The 17,555-nt window shown below is 39.2% G+C and overlaps 1 protein-coding gene across 2 annotated transcripts in view; it reads right to left on the bottom strand.

Annotated features, from left to right (window-relative positions):
• ARHGAP28 (Rho GTPase activating protein 28) overlaps positions 1–17,555 on the bottom strand; it is a 77,997-nt gene that overhangs the window by 34,463 nt on the left and 25,979 nt on the right. For both annotated transcript variants that reach the window (XM_027676295.1, XM_027676304.1), the window contains exon 2: positions 2,031–2,233. In XM_027676295.1, the coding sequence (XP_027532096.1) occupies positions 2,031–2,233 (203 nt within the window). The remainder of the gene's footprint in view (positions 1–2,030; positions 2,234–17,555) is intronic.

Genomic DNA, 17,555 nt, shown 5'->3' with positions numbered 1-17,555 from the left:
GGCAAACCACATGGTGGTTTTGACAGTATCAGTGGTGCCTGGCTGCTATCATCCTTTGGCCTTCTTTTTAAGGATCCTGCATCCCTTCCTCTCAAAGACATCTCAAAAGGGCGATGAATATTTGTTTTTATTTTGCCCCAAGGGTTTTCACATTGATTTGGCAAGGAGAATTATCCTGTTAGGACCTTAATAGAACTTCCAAGATTTATAATCCCTACTGAATATATTCCTGATCTTAATAACTAGGACAAACATTTCCTGGTTGTGTGTGAGTGTATGCGATACATATATATTCATATATATGTTTAAAACAACAAAACGAAGGTAAGTGAAGTGTGGAGATGTACTGCATTTTGACTTGTAGTCTCATTTTTAATTCATGTCAGAGGGGAAAAAAATCAATGCATTGTAATGAGGTGTAATCAGGCAAAGGGTAACATAGGACTGCAGCAGAGTTTGGGCTGTTGTGAAGATTTAGTTCAGCAGCAATGAAACTGATGGAAAACTTTCTGGAAAATGACTTTCCCTACTAACTTACACAGCTTGGTAACTCACAGATTTGTGACATTCTCCTGATGGTGCAGACAAGTCAGAGACACCTGTCAGTTCATGCTGACAACTGAATGAAGGAGAGACATCAAGAGGTTCACAACTTCTTTCTAAGGTCTCCAAGTTAAAGAGTATGATCAGACAAGAATTTTCCCAATAAGGAACACAGGAGTGCAGTTTAGATTTAAGCTGACTGACCATAACCCTCATAGCAGACCAAGATTTCTGGTGAACCGGTCTTGTCCCTTGGCTTCCAAGAGAGCCCTACTGGGAACTAGTGAGTGGGAGGTGTTTCCAATGGGAACAGTATGTGGTTGGAGTTAGATACCTCTGTGTAAGTTACTTACCATGACTGATTACATATTTGTTTGATTAATAATGTAGTACTTTTCCCCCCTTTTCACCATTCTTCCTGGGAGCAGAACTAATGACATCCCATTGCGTGTCAAAGTAAAAAAAAACCATAATCTCTTGTGTTAATAATTGCAAGGAAAGAACACACCATTGCTTCAAAATCTATCCCTAGATCAGTAATTACTGGACTAGTAGCCATGAGCCACAAGATGTTCTCCAGAAAGAGTTATCAGTGGGTCATGACCTCAGAAGAAATTCTTTTTCATCCTATAGTAACACCTGGTATTTTGTGTTGCACAATATAATGCATTTGTAAATGGGGTCAAAACCGGAAAAAAATGTGAACTGTCGTTCTACATGTTATCAAATCTAACACAAAGCTGTATTGCAACAAGCCAGCACAGACTATTACGTGGTTTTCCAAATACAGTACAAAACAAGAGAAAGGAAAAGGTTAAGATAACAGAATGAGGTAGTAATACCTTCAGGATATGTTGCATAAGTGATGAATGAATTTGGTCAAGTGGGGAGTCTGAACAATGTAGGCATCCATATATTCAGACTTACCTCTGAACTAAACTCTAAACTCTTCTTGAATTATATCTAAATTGGGTAATCTCATAGAAACAGGCAGTTATCAAATTCCTTATAGCACTAAACAATATCTAACAAAAAAATTCTTCAAGACTTTAATAACTTCTGCATCATATCCTACCAAAAGCAAAAAAATTTAAAATTCCAGCATACTAAATGAATTATTAACAAAATAAATTTAACAAAATAAATCATTTCACTTTAAATGTTTTGGTTTAGTCTATTTAATGCTGGAGATTTAGCTTTCATTGAGTGCCCCTCCTTTATGAATTACACCATATCTGTTCTCCTGAAGCACAAAGTCAATGCAAAAACACCTTACTTCAGAAGTTAATTACCAGCTCCAGTTATAAACCAGAGTGAATTATTGCTTCTTTCCAGTGATTGACTGTGATGTTCAGAAGCAGAGCTACAGTGACCCAGCCTAGTACTTTAGCTTAAACCGAGTGACACGAGAAAGGAGATCAGGGCATGACACTCTAGTGAGGAGGCAAAGCCAAGGCATAAGGAAGAAGTGGTGTTTGTGTGCTCACCATCAGCAGGTTTGAACTCCAAGACTGTTGCCTCTTCAGATCCATCTTCTCTGCTCTCCTTGATGCTCTCCACTTCACACCAAAAGTCCTCCATAGAAGTGCTGTCCATGGAGGCCTGCGAATTGGAGCGACTGAATGTAGGAGGAGGTGCTGACTCGTTTGAAAGCATCCTGTTAATTCTTCGACAACGAGGGAGGGACTTTCTGAAGAGACAGTGATACAAATAAAATTACCTTTCTATCATGCTAACTTATGCCATGAAGATGGAGCAGGCAACTAGGGCTTCACCTGTGACTGTATCAGGGAGGAAGGAACAAGATTTCAGAGACCAAGTAAACAGTTCTAGTAATTGTAATGACCTCTGTTGCTCATAACAATTATGGCTAGACATTTATTTTGCATCTAATAATTTATCAATTTAATGTTTAGTGTTTCTCACTCTAGAGAGGGATGCAGGAGATGAAATTTCTATTTGTAATACTGATATCCATCTAATGAGATGCTGGACAACTATTTTAACTTTTTTGTACCTCAGTTTCTCTTTCTATCCCTTCTTGTTTTACTGGCTGGCTGAAATTTTTCAGTGAAAACTCTGGGGAAAAATAATGAGACTTGGGAACCCTGAAATATTTTACAAACTTATACTGGCTCCAGAAAACAATTCAAAACTTGAAATACTTTAATTCAGAGGAATTGTTACCTTTTATTTTAAAAGATTTAAAAAAAATTTAAAAAAGATTTATTTAAAAAGATTTCTTTTTTTTTCTTAAATTAAGCTAAAACAGAAAAAATTTTAACAAAATTTGTCTTTGAATTGAAATGGTATATTCTAGGTCAGACAGAAGGCTTTGATCACAGGTTCAAAAAATTATGATTCACTAAAAATCAAGTTTAAACCTAAGATTCAATACAGTCATTGAATTAAAACAAAGTTTTTTCCTTACTCTTTTGTTCTGGTCTTTTCCCACTGTAAGTACTTGCAGCTGAAGACAGTTATATAAGTTCATTCAAAATTTTATACAACATCCACCATTAAAGTCATCTGATTTTGCTCTTTTGCATTATTATGGCTGCAATACTGTAAACAGCTTTTATAAGTATAATTGTAGTAGATACAGTAATCAGTAATAATAACCACAACAATATTTGTACAAAGGAGTTAGGAGGTAATGTAATTATGGCAGAGAGCTAGACTACAGGAATTAATGGAAAGTTCTGTCATAAGGTCTTCTGGCCTTCACTTATCTGAATTAATTCAAATGCAGTTTCCCTTTCTCTTCCTTTTCTGTATGGCATGATTCTGCCAACACGCCTTTGTTTAAAAACACAGGCAACACTTTTACTCCACTAAAAAAAAAATATTTCCTTTTCAGTATTTCCCTCCATGTCAAAGTTTTGGTAATGGATGTATAAAGAATATATTATTTAATAAAGCTGACCAAGCATGCTTTTTCCTCTTTGTGCTGTTGCCTCTGCTTCATCCTTCCTTGCCAGTGAAGGGCTAGCTGCTTTCCTAGGGCTCCTGCAGCATCCTTGCTCTATCTGAGTGGTTCCTTCTGGGCTAGGTTTGAGCCCCAGGTTAGGGAGCTGTGGTAGAAACAACGGAGCACATCAAATCCAGCTTTGAATGTGATCGGGCTTTATAAAAGCTAAAGCTCAGGACTTTGCCTTTTTCTGAACACATGCAGCTGTAATATGGATGATTCAGCTGCCAAAACTGCCCATGTGCTTTGGAGAGCTGCTGAGAAGCAAAGCTTTCTGATGGGTGACAACATTGCAGGAGAAAATGTGCTATGGGGCTGTGGAGACGTACTCCAGGCAGAGAAGTGCTATCTTCACTGTTTTTCTCCTTTTTTCCCCTTATAAACAGAAAATGATTGTTTACCTTAAAACACAGTGGTGAAACTGTTACTGATTTAATTAGAACAAGCCACAGTCACCAAATCTGAGAGGAATTTGTGACACAACTGTGGTTAAAGCTATTTGAGTGTTTTCCACGTAGCTTTCCCTCTGGGGAGATGTGTTTCAGTCGGCTTTTGTTTGCAAAGCCTCAGATGACTAGGGTACCTGATAAATTACAATCACTGGGATTATGTATTCTGGATGTGTCAGCCTCTGGTTTCTTACGGGTTTCCCTTTCTTTTATGGATTCAACTGTCTCTCTTCCCTGTGTCAGCAAGTAAGAAAAAAAAGCATGTCTCACTATCATGACCTAACTATCACGAGTTAATACTGTACCAAGCGTCCCCAAGCAGAGGTTTGAACCAGTAGAAGCACAACCCCTGAGAAACAGCCAGAAAACCCCATCTCTTCAGCTGGGAGCTGGCAGGGGATGGGGAAAACAGCTACCATTGACCAATTGCTTGCTGCTGTGAAAAGCTGAGCTCTTTTGTTTAAAAGGTGATAGTGAACACAAATAAGGAAAAAGGCAAAACTTCCTGGCACTCTAATGGCGTTTGGGGCCCCTGTTCTCTGGACATTGTGAGAGCAGAGGAGATAGCCCAGCCCAGTGCCTATCCTCCTGCTGCAGCCTGCCCCTCACCAGCCTCCGCTTCAGCTCAGGGCTCTGCCTGAAACCCCCACACTGCTGCCCACTGAGAAATTCATGTCCCTGCTTACTATAAACCTTTGTGAAAAATAAATTCCTACATGTGCTATATAGTATAGTCCAGAGATCCCAAGCCAGAAATTGCAGTAAGGAACACTCTCACCAGTCTGGAATCAAGCATGTGCTAGGAGGAGAAAAGAGCAGCTCTGATAGCATCATTGGGTCCCATAATTTAATCATGGTTAGAGAATTTAAACATTTCCTGCCCTTCCAGTGTGAATCTTGACCATGACCCTGCTCCTTGGGCCTCGACTCCATCACCACTTCAGCTGGCTCGAACTAAGGCTTTTTATTTCACCATATTAGGAAGAAAGAGGCTCGGTGGGTTGCTGCTTTTCTCCCCACAGTGAGTATGCTTATTTTGTAATACTACCATACCAAAAAGCTAAATGCAAAACAGACCATGTAGCACAGCAACAACTGCTGTGGCAACCAGCTTTACCAAATACGTCTAAGGTTCCCGGGTAATTAATGTGCATTTACAACAATATTAAAGTACAGAGCTTATTTGGAAAATCAGCTGAACAAAGTCTCCTGAGAACTTCATCTATGAGGTTTGTTATCTCAACCTGGATTAAATCAAGCTGTGTAAAATTTCTGTAATGAGAAAGGTTAGGCAGAGGTGCTTAATCCTTATTGGTAAACATCTGAAGCTTGCTTCCAGGTGGTCTGGTACAAACCTTCTTCAATTATTGTCAGTCTGCCTATTAAAAGCTCATGTGTTTGAAACAGCTGCTGTTTTGACCCATATACCTGTGACTTTTGTCCTGGAGGAAGTGGTCTTGCCTTTATGTGATAATGGCAGTTGTCTCCCATTTCCTCCAGCCAAAGATGGTCAAAACAGTTTCAGGAAAAAAAGTCCTACTGAGGAAGCAAAGCATATTCTTCACTGCTTTTAATTAATTCTTGAAGGACACTAAATGCACACTGACTCAGCAATCAGCCTGTCTGTCTCAAAAATAGTTCAAGAAGCCCAGGCTGCCTGTTAACTAGGAACTCTCAGCAGCAGAAAACCTCTGTTCCTGACACCTTTTTCACCTTCAACCCATTCTGTCTCATTTGCTCTTTTTTTTTCTCAGTGTCTGTACAGAAGTTTAGAACAATAAAAAGTTTTCACTAGGCTGATTCTGTTGTTCCTACAGAAAAGTTGAAACTAGTCTTGTTAAGTAAGTAGCAATCACAAAGCTCATGCTCAGTTTCTTTTGTTCACACACATGGGTAGTGGTGAGCTAATCTGAAACACTGACTAAATTAAACACAGGAGGGATCTCAGATCCTGGCTTACTAGATGGAAAGAGCTGGGAGAGAAGTATGAATTTAAAAGCACTGAGGAACAATTATAGCAACTCCACTGAATGAGCTGAAATTGTTTTCAGGGTGGAATTAAAAAAAAAAAAAAGGGAGAAAGGCTTAAAGAGTGCCAGTAAGGAGAAATATGATGATATAATTTAGAAAGCTTTCTGCGGAAAGATTTTTGCAAGGAAGCAGGGTATTTCCATGGGCACAAGGAGACTGATTCAACTGTGTGTGACTGGTTTTGGTCTGGTGTACGTTTATAATTCTGATGAAATGCAACAGCAAAGCAGGTCTACTGACCCTAAATTTTATCTTCCATATGTAGTGCAGAAGTGTGCTGTTCAGGATCTGATACCACACAATGATTTCAGGATAGTCAAGCCAGATCCAATAAGCTATTCTTATCCTATCTCCAAAGTAAAAGTAAAAAACCACATGAAGAGCTGGCTCAGTGACACCTAATGATTGCTCACAGGCTCAGTAATGATAAAGCCAGGCTTGTGCTTTGAGTTCAATTAAGTAAGGGACAGTAAAGAATCCATAAAACAAATGGAGCAATAAAGTCATCTTGTAGTTAAAACCAGCACTTAATCCTTGTTTACAGAGAGAGACAGGACATCTTACTCTTGTGGGCTGTTATACTTCATTTAATTTAGTGGGTCCTGAACCTGCTTCACCACAATTAGTCACATTTATAGGAATGAGGAAGATGAAGGAAGCAAAGTCTCCCGGTCATTGTAGGACAAAGATCCACCTTTTCACACTGCAATAGTTCTGTCAGTATAAACACTTGCTCAGCTCTTCCCAAATGTAAAAAAGAGGATGGTAGCTTGCATTGACAAGGAAACAACATTTATTCTTCTTTATTAAGAATTGTTCTGAATTGTTAGGAAGCAGTCATGCACCATTATTTATCTTCCTTTTAAATAAAATGTATACAAATTCCAGGCAAAGGAAGAGTCCAGCAATAGGAAATAGTATTTTTGTGCACAGTTCACCCTTGCCCCAAACCTCTCACCTTCTGGTTCCTTCCTGGAGACCCAATACCATTTGCTGTCTGCTTATTTCCTTCTCTCCATGCTCGGTGGCTTCTGATCACAGAGAGGGGTATATATCAGACAACACTTAACCCCCAAATCCATCTATACACTTCTGTTTCTGATTATCTTGCAAATGTTAGGCAAGTTGTATACAGTAGATCCTAAAGCTTCCCAGTTCTTTCTCTAACATCTAGCATAGCAAATATTTAAACTATCAAGCTCACTGATTTCACAGAGCTGTCACTCAGCCCCCCCCTGTAATGGAGAATTTGAGTGAGAGGCAGAATAGGATTTTATTTCATTATTAATTTTCTCATCCTGTGGCCCAGCAGAATTCTGAAAACATATGAATCTCATTGCTCTTTGTTACAAAGCTCTGTTTGAAAATAAGCTATCATCTTACTGTATCGGTTAGACTTGAAACCACAGGAATTCTGTATTTTGCCTGTCTTTGTATTCTACAGAATATTCTTCAAAATATGATTCTGTCAACTCTAATTTTACTTCAGATTCTGCATCTGGGAAAGGTCAACCTTGGACGTACGTATAGTCTGGGAAACAAGATGTTGGAGAGCAGTGCCACAGAAAAGGGACCTGGGGGTCCTGGTCGATGGCAAGTTGAACATGAGTCAGCAGTGCCCTGGCAGTCAGGAGGGCCAACCATGTCCTAGGGGTTATCAGGCAAAGCATCACCAGCTTTGAGGGAGGGGATTGTCCTGCTCTGCTCTGCACTGGTGCAGCCTCACCTCAAGCCTTGTGTGCAATTTTGGGTGCCGCAGTTTAAGAAAGATAAGAAGCTCCTTGAAAGCATCCAAAGTAGGGCTACAAAGATGGTGAAGGATCTGGAGGGGAATCCTCCAGAATACAAGAAGTGAGTGAGATCACTTGGTGTTTTCAGCCTGGAGGAGACTAAAGGGGAGACCTCATAGCAGTCTACAGCTTCCTCACCAGGGGCAGGCACTGATTTCTTCTCTGGTGACCAGTAACACGACCTGAGGGAATGGCATAAAGCTGTGTCAGGGGAGGTTTAGGTTGGATATTAGGAAAAGATTTTTCACCCAGAGGTCGGTTGGGCACTGGAACAGACTCCCCAGGGAAATGGTCACAGCACCAAACCTGCCAGAGTTCAAGAAGTGTTTGGACAAGACTCTCAGGTACATGCGTGATTCTTGGGGCTCCCCTGTGCAGGGCCAGCTGTTGGACTTCAATGATCCTTGTGGGTCCCTTCCAACTCAGGATGTTCTATGATTCTATGATTCCATGATTTTTGGGACCCAAAGGAGTTGTCTAATGAGTCTTAAGATTTAAAAGAGAAAAGACTTGTAGGATTTGCAGGAATTAAAAATTTAATTTATTTAATTATACTTTGTCTGCAATTCATCGAGGTACTAACAGAAGTTACGAGATTCAACTGTAGAGTCTGCATGGCAGTGTTACCTGCCAACATTTAAAAATGTGTTTCACCTTGGGTTCTTCAGCTGTCTCTTATGCAACTTTTTTGTAAATGGTAGGGAAGTCCTCTGCTGTAACAAAGGCCACATTGTGACCCGCTCTGTGGCTGATCATGGAGATTGCAGAAGAATCTCTCTCTGTTTGTGCATTTTGATGTGAGGGCTCTCACAATCAGACCCTTTGAGCTAAGGGAGGGCAGGGAATATCTAGGTATTGCCTGCTGGCAACAGTGACCTTTGGGGACATAACCCAGACCTCTCCTCCACACTGGCAATCACATCACTTCAGTGCTAGCCTGATGCAACAGAGACAGTGCACTACATGGCTGCAGTGTGTCCGTCAAAATCTGAAAGGGACTCTATTCCATCTTCGTTCTCCTAACAAGGCTGTTCCTAAAGGGCAGAAGGGATTCACAAATGATTAACAAGAGTATGTTCTGTTAACCATTTTTTTTTTCAAGTGAATTGAAAGGAATTCTTTTCATATATATTAAGAGGAAGCAGTATAAGCCAGTTTTCAATGTTGAAGACTTAAGAACATGAGCAGATCACGGTAGAATATGTTAGATGTAATTTTCAGTGTGTATGGGTAAGATAAGAAACATCTGGACATGGCCTACAGCAGGCAAAAGCTGGTTGTAAGCAGCCAGTTTAAACATCTTACACATTGCCAACACATTTTTATCGTTAGAGGTGACAAATTCTTTTGTTGTGTTGATGCTTGCTTAAGTCCAATTGTTTTTATACGAAAAAAAATCCATGCATCCACATTGGCCCTGTATTTGGGCAGGCCAAAATTTTCCAGCAGGAAACATAGGTACATGGGCCATGTACTGTGGGCTTAGAAAATCCTGTGCTTCCAGAAAATGGTTGATCTATTGCGCCTTTACAGTACAAATGTACAGTACAATGATTTGTGCCTGAGCATTGAAGCCAATGGATGTCACACTTTATCAGCTAGAGCTGATGAAAGCCTCCAAGAGCACCAGGCTCACTGTGCATGCACTGTACAACACATCCACTTTTGTTCAGTAGGTGCCTCCAAAAATTCCATCTGGCACTCACCCAGACAGATTCTAGCTAGCTGAGCACCCCAAAATTCAAGGCAACCCTTCAAATTCCACCTGGACCAAATCTGAAAACAAGATTTATGGCAGCCCTGGATTTACTACTACAACATTACTAGTCCTTGGCATGGATTACTCAGTCAAGCCACACGGTAAACATGAAGCTGACCGTCTTGTTCTGCAGTTTGGTGTAAGCAGCGACCCAGCATCTTACCCAAAGTAGGAATTAAAGATGAAGTAGAGTCACATGAATGAAAAAGAGAGGAGGAAGCACAAATGCATTACATTGTCTAAACTCTAGGACTGCATAAAGTATGATGCTGTTCACTGCAGGCACTTGATTCCTCCTCAGAGAGCTATCTGTAGCAGTGAGGAAGCTCTCACAAAACACAATGGAAAAGCTGTGATTCTTTTTTGCTTCCTACTGGTCTGGTAGTGTCACTTGTAAGGTACGCAACAGCCCTGTAAGCACTCCCTGGGGACAGCACTGTCTCAAGTCAACCGGAGTACATCAGGCCACTATGCATGCACGTGTGTGCGACAGCAAGGAGGTTAGGAGGAGGAGGAGAGTAATGTGCAGACTAATCCAGAATCTTCTTTCACAATAAAATTGATAAATCTCTGCCAGCAACTCACATTTAGCCAGATTCATTATTTATAACACAACAGGATACAGTTAAAACTGCAGGAAATGCACAGGTTCAAGAGCTCTAATGAGGCTTAAATCATTCACCAAGCAAAGAAGCAAACCAGCTAAAACCCATAGGGGATATAACCTGGACAGTGTTAAAAGAGTTTTGGCTCCAAAAGCACAAATTAGATTTTTTTAAAGAAAAAGAAATATTAAAATACTCAGCAGGCACAATGAAACACTGAAACATAAGGGGTCAAACCTTCTACAGCTTTCAGTACTTCTTATAACATTGCCTGGACTTATGTGGCAAACATGGAAGAATACATATATTTTTATTTTAGATCATTGTAAAGGAGCTACCCTTTCAACCAGCATGATTATTATCACTAAGAAACTCACAGAATTTGTAGGACATTCTCTCTCTGAAACACTTCAAAAGCCAAATTCAGTCACTTTGGTTGAATTGAGGTAACAATATTAAGAACTGAACTATACTGTTTATTGGAAGGCATCTAATGCAACTACATACATTTCAAGAGTAAATATTTTAAGGTCTTGATATAAACAATGAAGGGAGGCAGATAAATCTAGAGAGGGAACATGTAAGCTAAACAAGAGCTTGAAATCATGCAATATGTCTTTGAAGTTTTCTTGGTGCTTAGTTTTAAGTGAAGTCCAGTTGTTACTTTCTTTCTTCCTATAATTAATGCATGCTTTTAAGTAAATGTCACCACTCTACCCATTACACTTTTTTCAAAGGCTTCAGGACCTAAGCAAACAAGCACTACTTATTTTTGTGAGTTATTGCGTTTTCCTTTAGATGTGTTTTAACTGTATTGAAAGCCATGTCTGACCTACAAAGTGTCAATAAGTAAACCCTAATGTATTCTTTTACATTTTTGTCATAAATGGTATTGGTTACCCTGCAATTAATGAAAAAATGTTTTGACCATTGTGCTTAATAGTGTTTACAGGACCAGACTGAAGTAATGTAAAACAACACACTGAGCTTTTAAAGCTAAGAAAATACAACCTTTAAAGCTACTTTATTGAAAAAGATGCATATGCAATGAAGATACTCTTGATACTCTTGAGTCTTGAGTCCTCAGAGTGAGGAGCAACTTTATGTTGCCATTATAAAAATCCTGGATCAAATTCTCAGATAGTAATAAACTGTTACAACCCCACTGGCTTAATTTATCCCTCGTGTTTAAATTCAGAACATCCCTCTTTATGGTACTGCTAATGTTGAAGATATTACAAATTACAAAATTTTCATGAGCAAATGTACACCATATAAATTTTTCTCAGGAGCTCTGGGTTCCTGTCTGGCAATTCTGAACTCTCAGTTTGTATTTTTCATCCTGTATTGTACTTTGTGCTATATGGAATCAGTCAGAAGGAATGAAAGATTTGCTGGAAAGTTCTGTAGCCAAATAAAAATCAAGATGTGAGCATAATTCTATTTTTTACCACTCACGTACATTGGTAAAGATTGTATGAGTTACTTTGGAAAGAGTCCCACATTTGCTGAATAGGCTGTTCTTTTGTTAGTGAAACTGCTTAAAAAGCAGTGTAGATAAAGAATGTGAATGAATAAAGAAATGTAGATGGATCTTGGAGAATATCTCAAAGCACTATGCTCCTATTTTTACTTGAAGAAAAATGGTTACACACCATCAGGAAATTGATGGAAAGTACATCAACATGGAAACTCTTGTCAATGTCCTGAACAGTCTGTGACTTTATTCTTGATGACTTGAAGCAACGTGAAGCCTCATCTCTAACTCTGTCTCCCTTTCTGTCCCTCTGTCTGCAGCTGTCTCTGAACCCCATTTCTTTCCCTTCCTTTTCCATTTCCAGAAATCAAGTGCTGGATGAGAGATTCATGTAGGGATGGAGCAAGCAGAGAAGTTGAGAAGGGCTCTCTATGCAGGAAGGAGGTGATACCAATGCAGCACAGGGGGACCAAACACAAAACACACAAGGCACAGGATGGAAATTGCAGCTGGTGGATGCATTCCCACATGCTTATCCAACAGTATTTGACTGTCATATATCCTTATCAAAAGAAGTCACACATCAGCCCCTCTTTCCATTCAGTTCTAAATATTTATAAAAAGCTCAGTCAAAGCAACCAAGGCACTTTACATTCTAAAAAAAATTATGACTAAAAAATCCCTAACAGCCAGGTAATATTAACAGAAGTAAATCCTCTTGGCTCTGCTGAGCCAGTGGAAGTTTTGCTAATGTGGTGCACATTTTACCTTCAAGCTTTAAAAAGAAAACTGTATCAGAATAGGTTTTTGACCTACACTTTTTCTTGGAACAATGAACGACTAATTTCTTGCTAATTCAATCATGTTCTTTCAGTCAAAATTTCAGGCTGTTTCAGTCACTTTAAAATTAAATTGCAGTACATTTTTTGATAACCTCTCCCATTCAGGACATCAGTAAGCATACAAGCATAACTGTGTAACCATAAAGCTAAATTTAAATCAAAAGCTGGTAGAAGACTCCTACTGGAGATTGGTTGAGAGATTTTTCATTTATAATGTAAGTACAGAAACGAGTTGGCAAGAACCTCTTGAGTTGCCATATGAGTCTAGTAGCATTATCAATGCTATGAAAGGTCATGGTGAGATGATGGCAGATATCACAATAAGAAATGACAGAACAGAGGTGAAAATGAAGACTGGAGGCTAAAATATGGTGGAGACAAACAGATAGGGAACACCAAGTAGAAGATCACGGAGCAGAAATTCCCATTTTCAGAGGAAACAATGGACCACAAAATCAAATTTAGTTTATTATATTCTCAGGTCCTCAACAGAGGAATGAAGAGGTCAAGCAAAAACAAGAACAATGCATTTTCTTATACATTGGCTATATCATTCCAATCTATGGAGTATAAAAGGTTTTCTGGGATCTTAAAATGATTTCTAGGCTTATGTTAAAGAGACAGACGGAACACCTTCATGAGAATTGTGAATGCAACACCCTAGTTTTTAAGTGGTATTTTTCTAATTTGTGTTCAAATGTTTATAATATGTGCCTGTGAAAAACATGACCTTTCTATGTAAGAAGTTAAATGAATCAGTGACGCTTCCAAACCACCTGGACTCCAGTGACAGTTGGAACTGTTGGACTAAGCTACACCTCCCCACAATACCCATAATAAAGACAAATGTCAGAATAAGAAAAATCACTTTTTAAATGGTAAAACTAGTCCATGATGCACAACAGCTTTCTGTTTTCTTTGAACTCTTTTTTCTTTCCTGCTTATATGTTTTTTGAGGTTTGTCTCAAATATTTCATTCATAAGCACTCTGAGGGAAGCTGCAACGTGCCAGGTATTTCAAAGCTAGGTTTTCAAATACACTGCAGCTCCTGAAGGTCTTAGACCTCTTACAGCTACAGAGACCACTAATATTTACAAAGCACGGTGCCTTTGTCTTCATTACCTCAGTGATGTGAGTAATTCTGAATCCTACAAGCAGGCCTGCTGAAGTCAGCCAAATGACTCCCATGCGTAGCGTTTGAATGTTTAACTTTCTTAATATTGATGCTGGAGGAGTTAGATATAGCTCTTGGAAATCTCTGAAGAAAATGAGCTCTTGTTGAATGGAAGACTGCAAGACTCAAAAGACATAGAGAGACAATATTATCTTTTCTTGAAGCATCTTAACATAGGCACAAAATGCCTGTTCATGTTCTCCTGGGAAGCAGAAACCTTAGATGGCCCAGAACCACACTAGAAAGTTCTCACCACCTTTTGTGCTGTATTGCAAGAAGGGATTACTCTTGGTTGTTTTGACATTTACTGGTTTGTTCTGGCTTGTTGTAAGCTCTTCCGAGTTGTATTTGGACAATGGAAAGAGAACTCTGGACAATTGCCTCTTTAAGCTCTGTTGAGTTCTTCCCCGCCAGTCACAGTCTGGAGCCTGAACTCAGATATCAAATCATCATGCAGTGGATAATAACAGCAGAACCAAGAATTTGGTAACTACCAAAACACCCCAACCCCTCTCTGTAGCATTAAGTAATTATATAGGCAAGTGCTAATTCATCATATTAAAACCACAGAGATATCAAATAAGATTTACAGAGGGAGGTGAAGTGAGATCTCCAAAATCACATGGATGTTTTGCCACAGAAGAGGGTTAAAAATATAAGAGCTAGTTCATTACTTAAAGCAATGGTACACTTTGAGTAAAAGGACTACTAAATGTCTGTATGTCCTACAGAGCTTGGCTGAAGTTTCTATCTGACCTTTTTCAGCCCTGTACATATTCTTGGCTAGATAACCACTAAAAAGTAATTAATATTGCTATGCAAACATAGTAAATCATGTTTGGAAGCTCACGTGCTCATGTCAAAGGAGTACGACTAAGCTGTTGCTGTGCCCTCTGTCATTGCAGGTTCACGCTCCTCTTCCCACACCTGCCTAGATAAGAGCCATGATCCATGACAGGAGGTGAAGATTTATCGGACATTCATCCATCTTTTAACGATTGTATTAGATTTTTCAGTGTGCAGGCACTTTACGAATGTTGTGAAACTGTAATACTATCCTTCCCATGAGGACATCAAATTACTTATCCATGCTTTTGATATAATGCATCTTGGCTGAACTGCTGCAGCTCTCTCTTTGGAAGATTTCCAGTCAAAGGCTATATTTACGTCAGTTACAATTGATTCAAAATGCTTCCACAGGATCTTGAACAGGCTAACACATCTTCAGAGTTTAATCCAAACCAGATGATATATGGCTTTCCAGTAAAACAGGGGAATAATCACGCTTGTAGCTCTAGTTCTTTGGTTTGAGTTGGTATCCCCGCTGGCATTCAGCCACTGCTTGGACCAGCATATTTTTGAACTTTCAGGTGACTGCAGATTACACTTCCAAGGGGGACGAAGGAGGGCAGTCACCTAACTCCTATTTTCAGGAAAGACTAAAGAATTCACAAACCCTATCGACTTAACAGGGAGAGTAAATGCTCTTGCTCTCAAAGTCAGTTTTGACTTAGGCTTTAAGTCACAGAAGCGCTTTTGAAAATTTGTCTTCAACTTAATTGTATACCACTATACTCTTTGTCCTTGGAGTTCTTTTTCTGTGGGCATTAAGCTTGCCTGGTTTTCTGGGACTTTGACCACCTAAATTCAAGTCTTATCTTTTAAATTTGGCTTTGACTAACACAGCTGTTATTTACTCTCTTGGTTGGCAGCAGTTTCTGCAAGCCTGCCATAAAGTCAGCCTATTTGTATTGTATTTTACCGTTAATCTCCTTTTCCTTTATGATATACATGCACAATATCCTAAGGGGAATATTACTATACATTCGTACGGATTCATGCTCACATATAAATATATGTATGAATACACAACAAAGATGGGAACAAGGGGAAGGAGCATTTTAGTAATCTCCTAAAAGCTTTTGTGAAAAAGTCTAGATAACACATAAAATGGAATGTTTTATACAACATGAACCAGGGGATTGACATCAGTTGGTTGCTTAATGAAAGCATAATTCAAGATAAGAAATGGAACAGATTTTATTCAAAGACGTTGGAATCATTTGGGTGTGAGAAAGATCTGTAAAACCAAGAGGCTGCTATATCATTATGATAACTTATACATCACTCACCACCTAAAGTATTTCAGAATAATGCATTTGAAGAGACTTTCTAGTAAGAAGTAATTAAAAGAGTTGAAGAAAATACAATATTTCTTAGAGTTGCTAGGTTAATTTTCATTAGAATTTGATCATCATCTTAAAACAGCATCAACACTGGAGAATTTGTGGCTATCTAGACACATCTACACTTCTGTGCTGTGCAGAGACTTTCTGAATTAGGAATCACTTTGTAATTTTACTGCAAAGCCCTGCCTGAAAAAGCCCTAACATCTAAGTGTGAGCTGCCTTTTCGTGGCATGTACATGATCATCTTCACTGGGAACAAACAAGAGAAAACCCTGTGATGGGAGATCCCTCAGAATTCTTCCATTCATATGAAAAAAGAGTCACAAAATCAGAAAAAGCAGCTTGGACAATCATTTATGCCAGTAAGCCCTATCTCCCATTCCGACAGAACACAGCTGGGACTTGTAATGACACTGTATTTACCAAAGAAACTATTGGTGCTAAGAGTACAACTCTCTAGTAGATTTCTTAGTAATCCCACTTATTTGATTATCTTTTCTAAACAAATCAATCAAGAATCTAGAGAGCAAAAGCCAAATCTCCAGGGATATTAGCTGCCTAAACTTCCTTTCAGTGAGACTTCATGTTTGACAAGGAAAGAAGAAAGTAGTTGCCCTTTCATCCTGATCAAAGTCAATTAAAATCTATTATGTACTTGTAATTTGGCCCACGATCATCATTTTGTGCTGCTCTGCAGCATCTCATGCCATTTCCGACTCCCTTTGATCCCCAGAATAGGCCTCATGCTGCCCCTACAGAGGGAATAACAGGGTAAGAAATCCTTTGGAAGTTTTCTCCAGGGCAAGGAGTATTCTTTCTGCTGATGGTCATGACCTTGGCTCATAATATTTTGCTGCACAGGGACTTTGGAACCGGAAAGGTTGAGCTGGCCATTTCAGCGTATGCAAAATGTCACAGAGCAAGAACAGCTAAAAGAAACTCCTCGGACACTCCTGATGTTTACTCTGGAGGTGCAGAGCTGTAAGCATCATGCCAGCCAGCCAGCGGGAGAGAAATCCCCTGGAATCCCTCTGCAATGGATGAGAGAGCCTGTTTTGAGTGCTAGGTTGATGGTTTATTGTTTTCATTTATTTAGAAAACATAAATATGCTTCCAGTTTCCTCAGAACTATGGGGTCAAGTCCTAGTTTTCAGCTCCCTTGAATTTCTCCAGTTTTCATTACTGGGTAAACAGTTTTAGCTGCTCTTCCCCGCCAGTTCCTTGCTGCCCTGGATTTTTACCTAGTTACCAGTTATAAGCACTTTCAAATTGAAAGTAGCCATTAGAAAGAGCCTGCACTACCTGCAAATCCCTGTCTGAAAATGTACAGGACCAAGCCAGATTTGAAAGAAATTTGAAAAATGAGGATTAGGATAATGTATTTGTGAATGTAGAAGCCCTTTAGCTAATTTAGCCCTGTAATCTTGATGAACGCATCACTTAAATTGTCAGACCTGGCTTTCCTACCACGGAGTAAGTCCTAAGTTTCTCCTTTCCATACAGCTAGGTTTGTATAAAGCTCTACTTGTGCATGCTAGAGTCAGGCCATGACACTGAGCTGAAATACATGTAATTGCCACAAACATCTATATGAGAGCAGAAGGCAAAAGCTGAAAAAGACAAATTTCTGACTCCAAATCAAATGAAAGGAAAAATGGGAAAAATTGTGAATAATCCAATTTGAAGTAAAGATTTTTCTCCCTCTGGAATATTATTACAGAGGA

This window comes from Neopelma chrysocephalum, unplaced genomic scaffold, assembly GCF_003984885.1.
Source record: "Neopelma chrysocephalum unplaced genomic scaffold, ASM398488v2 Primary Assembly neopelma1_22, whole genome shotgun sequence".
Classification (NCBI taxonomy): domain Eukaryota; kingdom Metazoa; phylum Chordata; class Aves; order Passeriformes; family Pipridae; genus Neopelma; species Neopelma chrysocephalum.
Note: the sequence above shows the minus strand (reverse complement) of the source record. Positions and strands in the feature narration are given on the sequence as shown.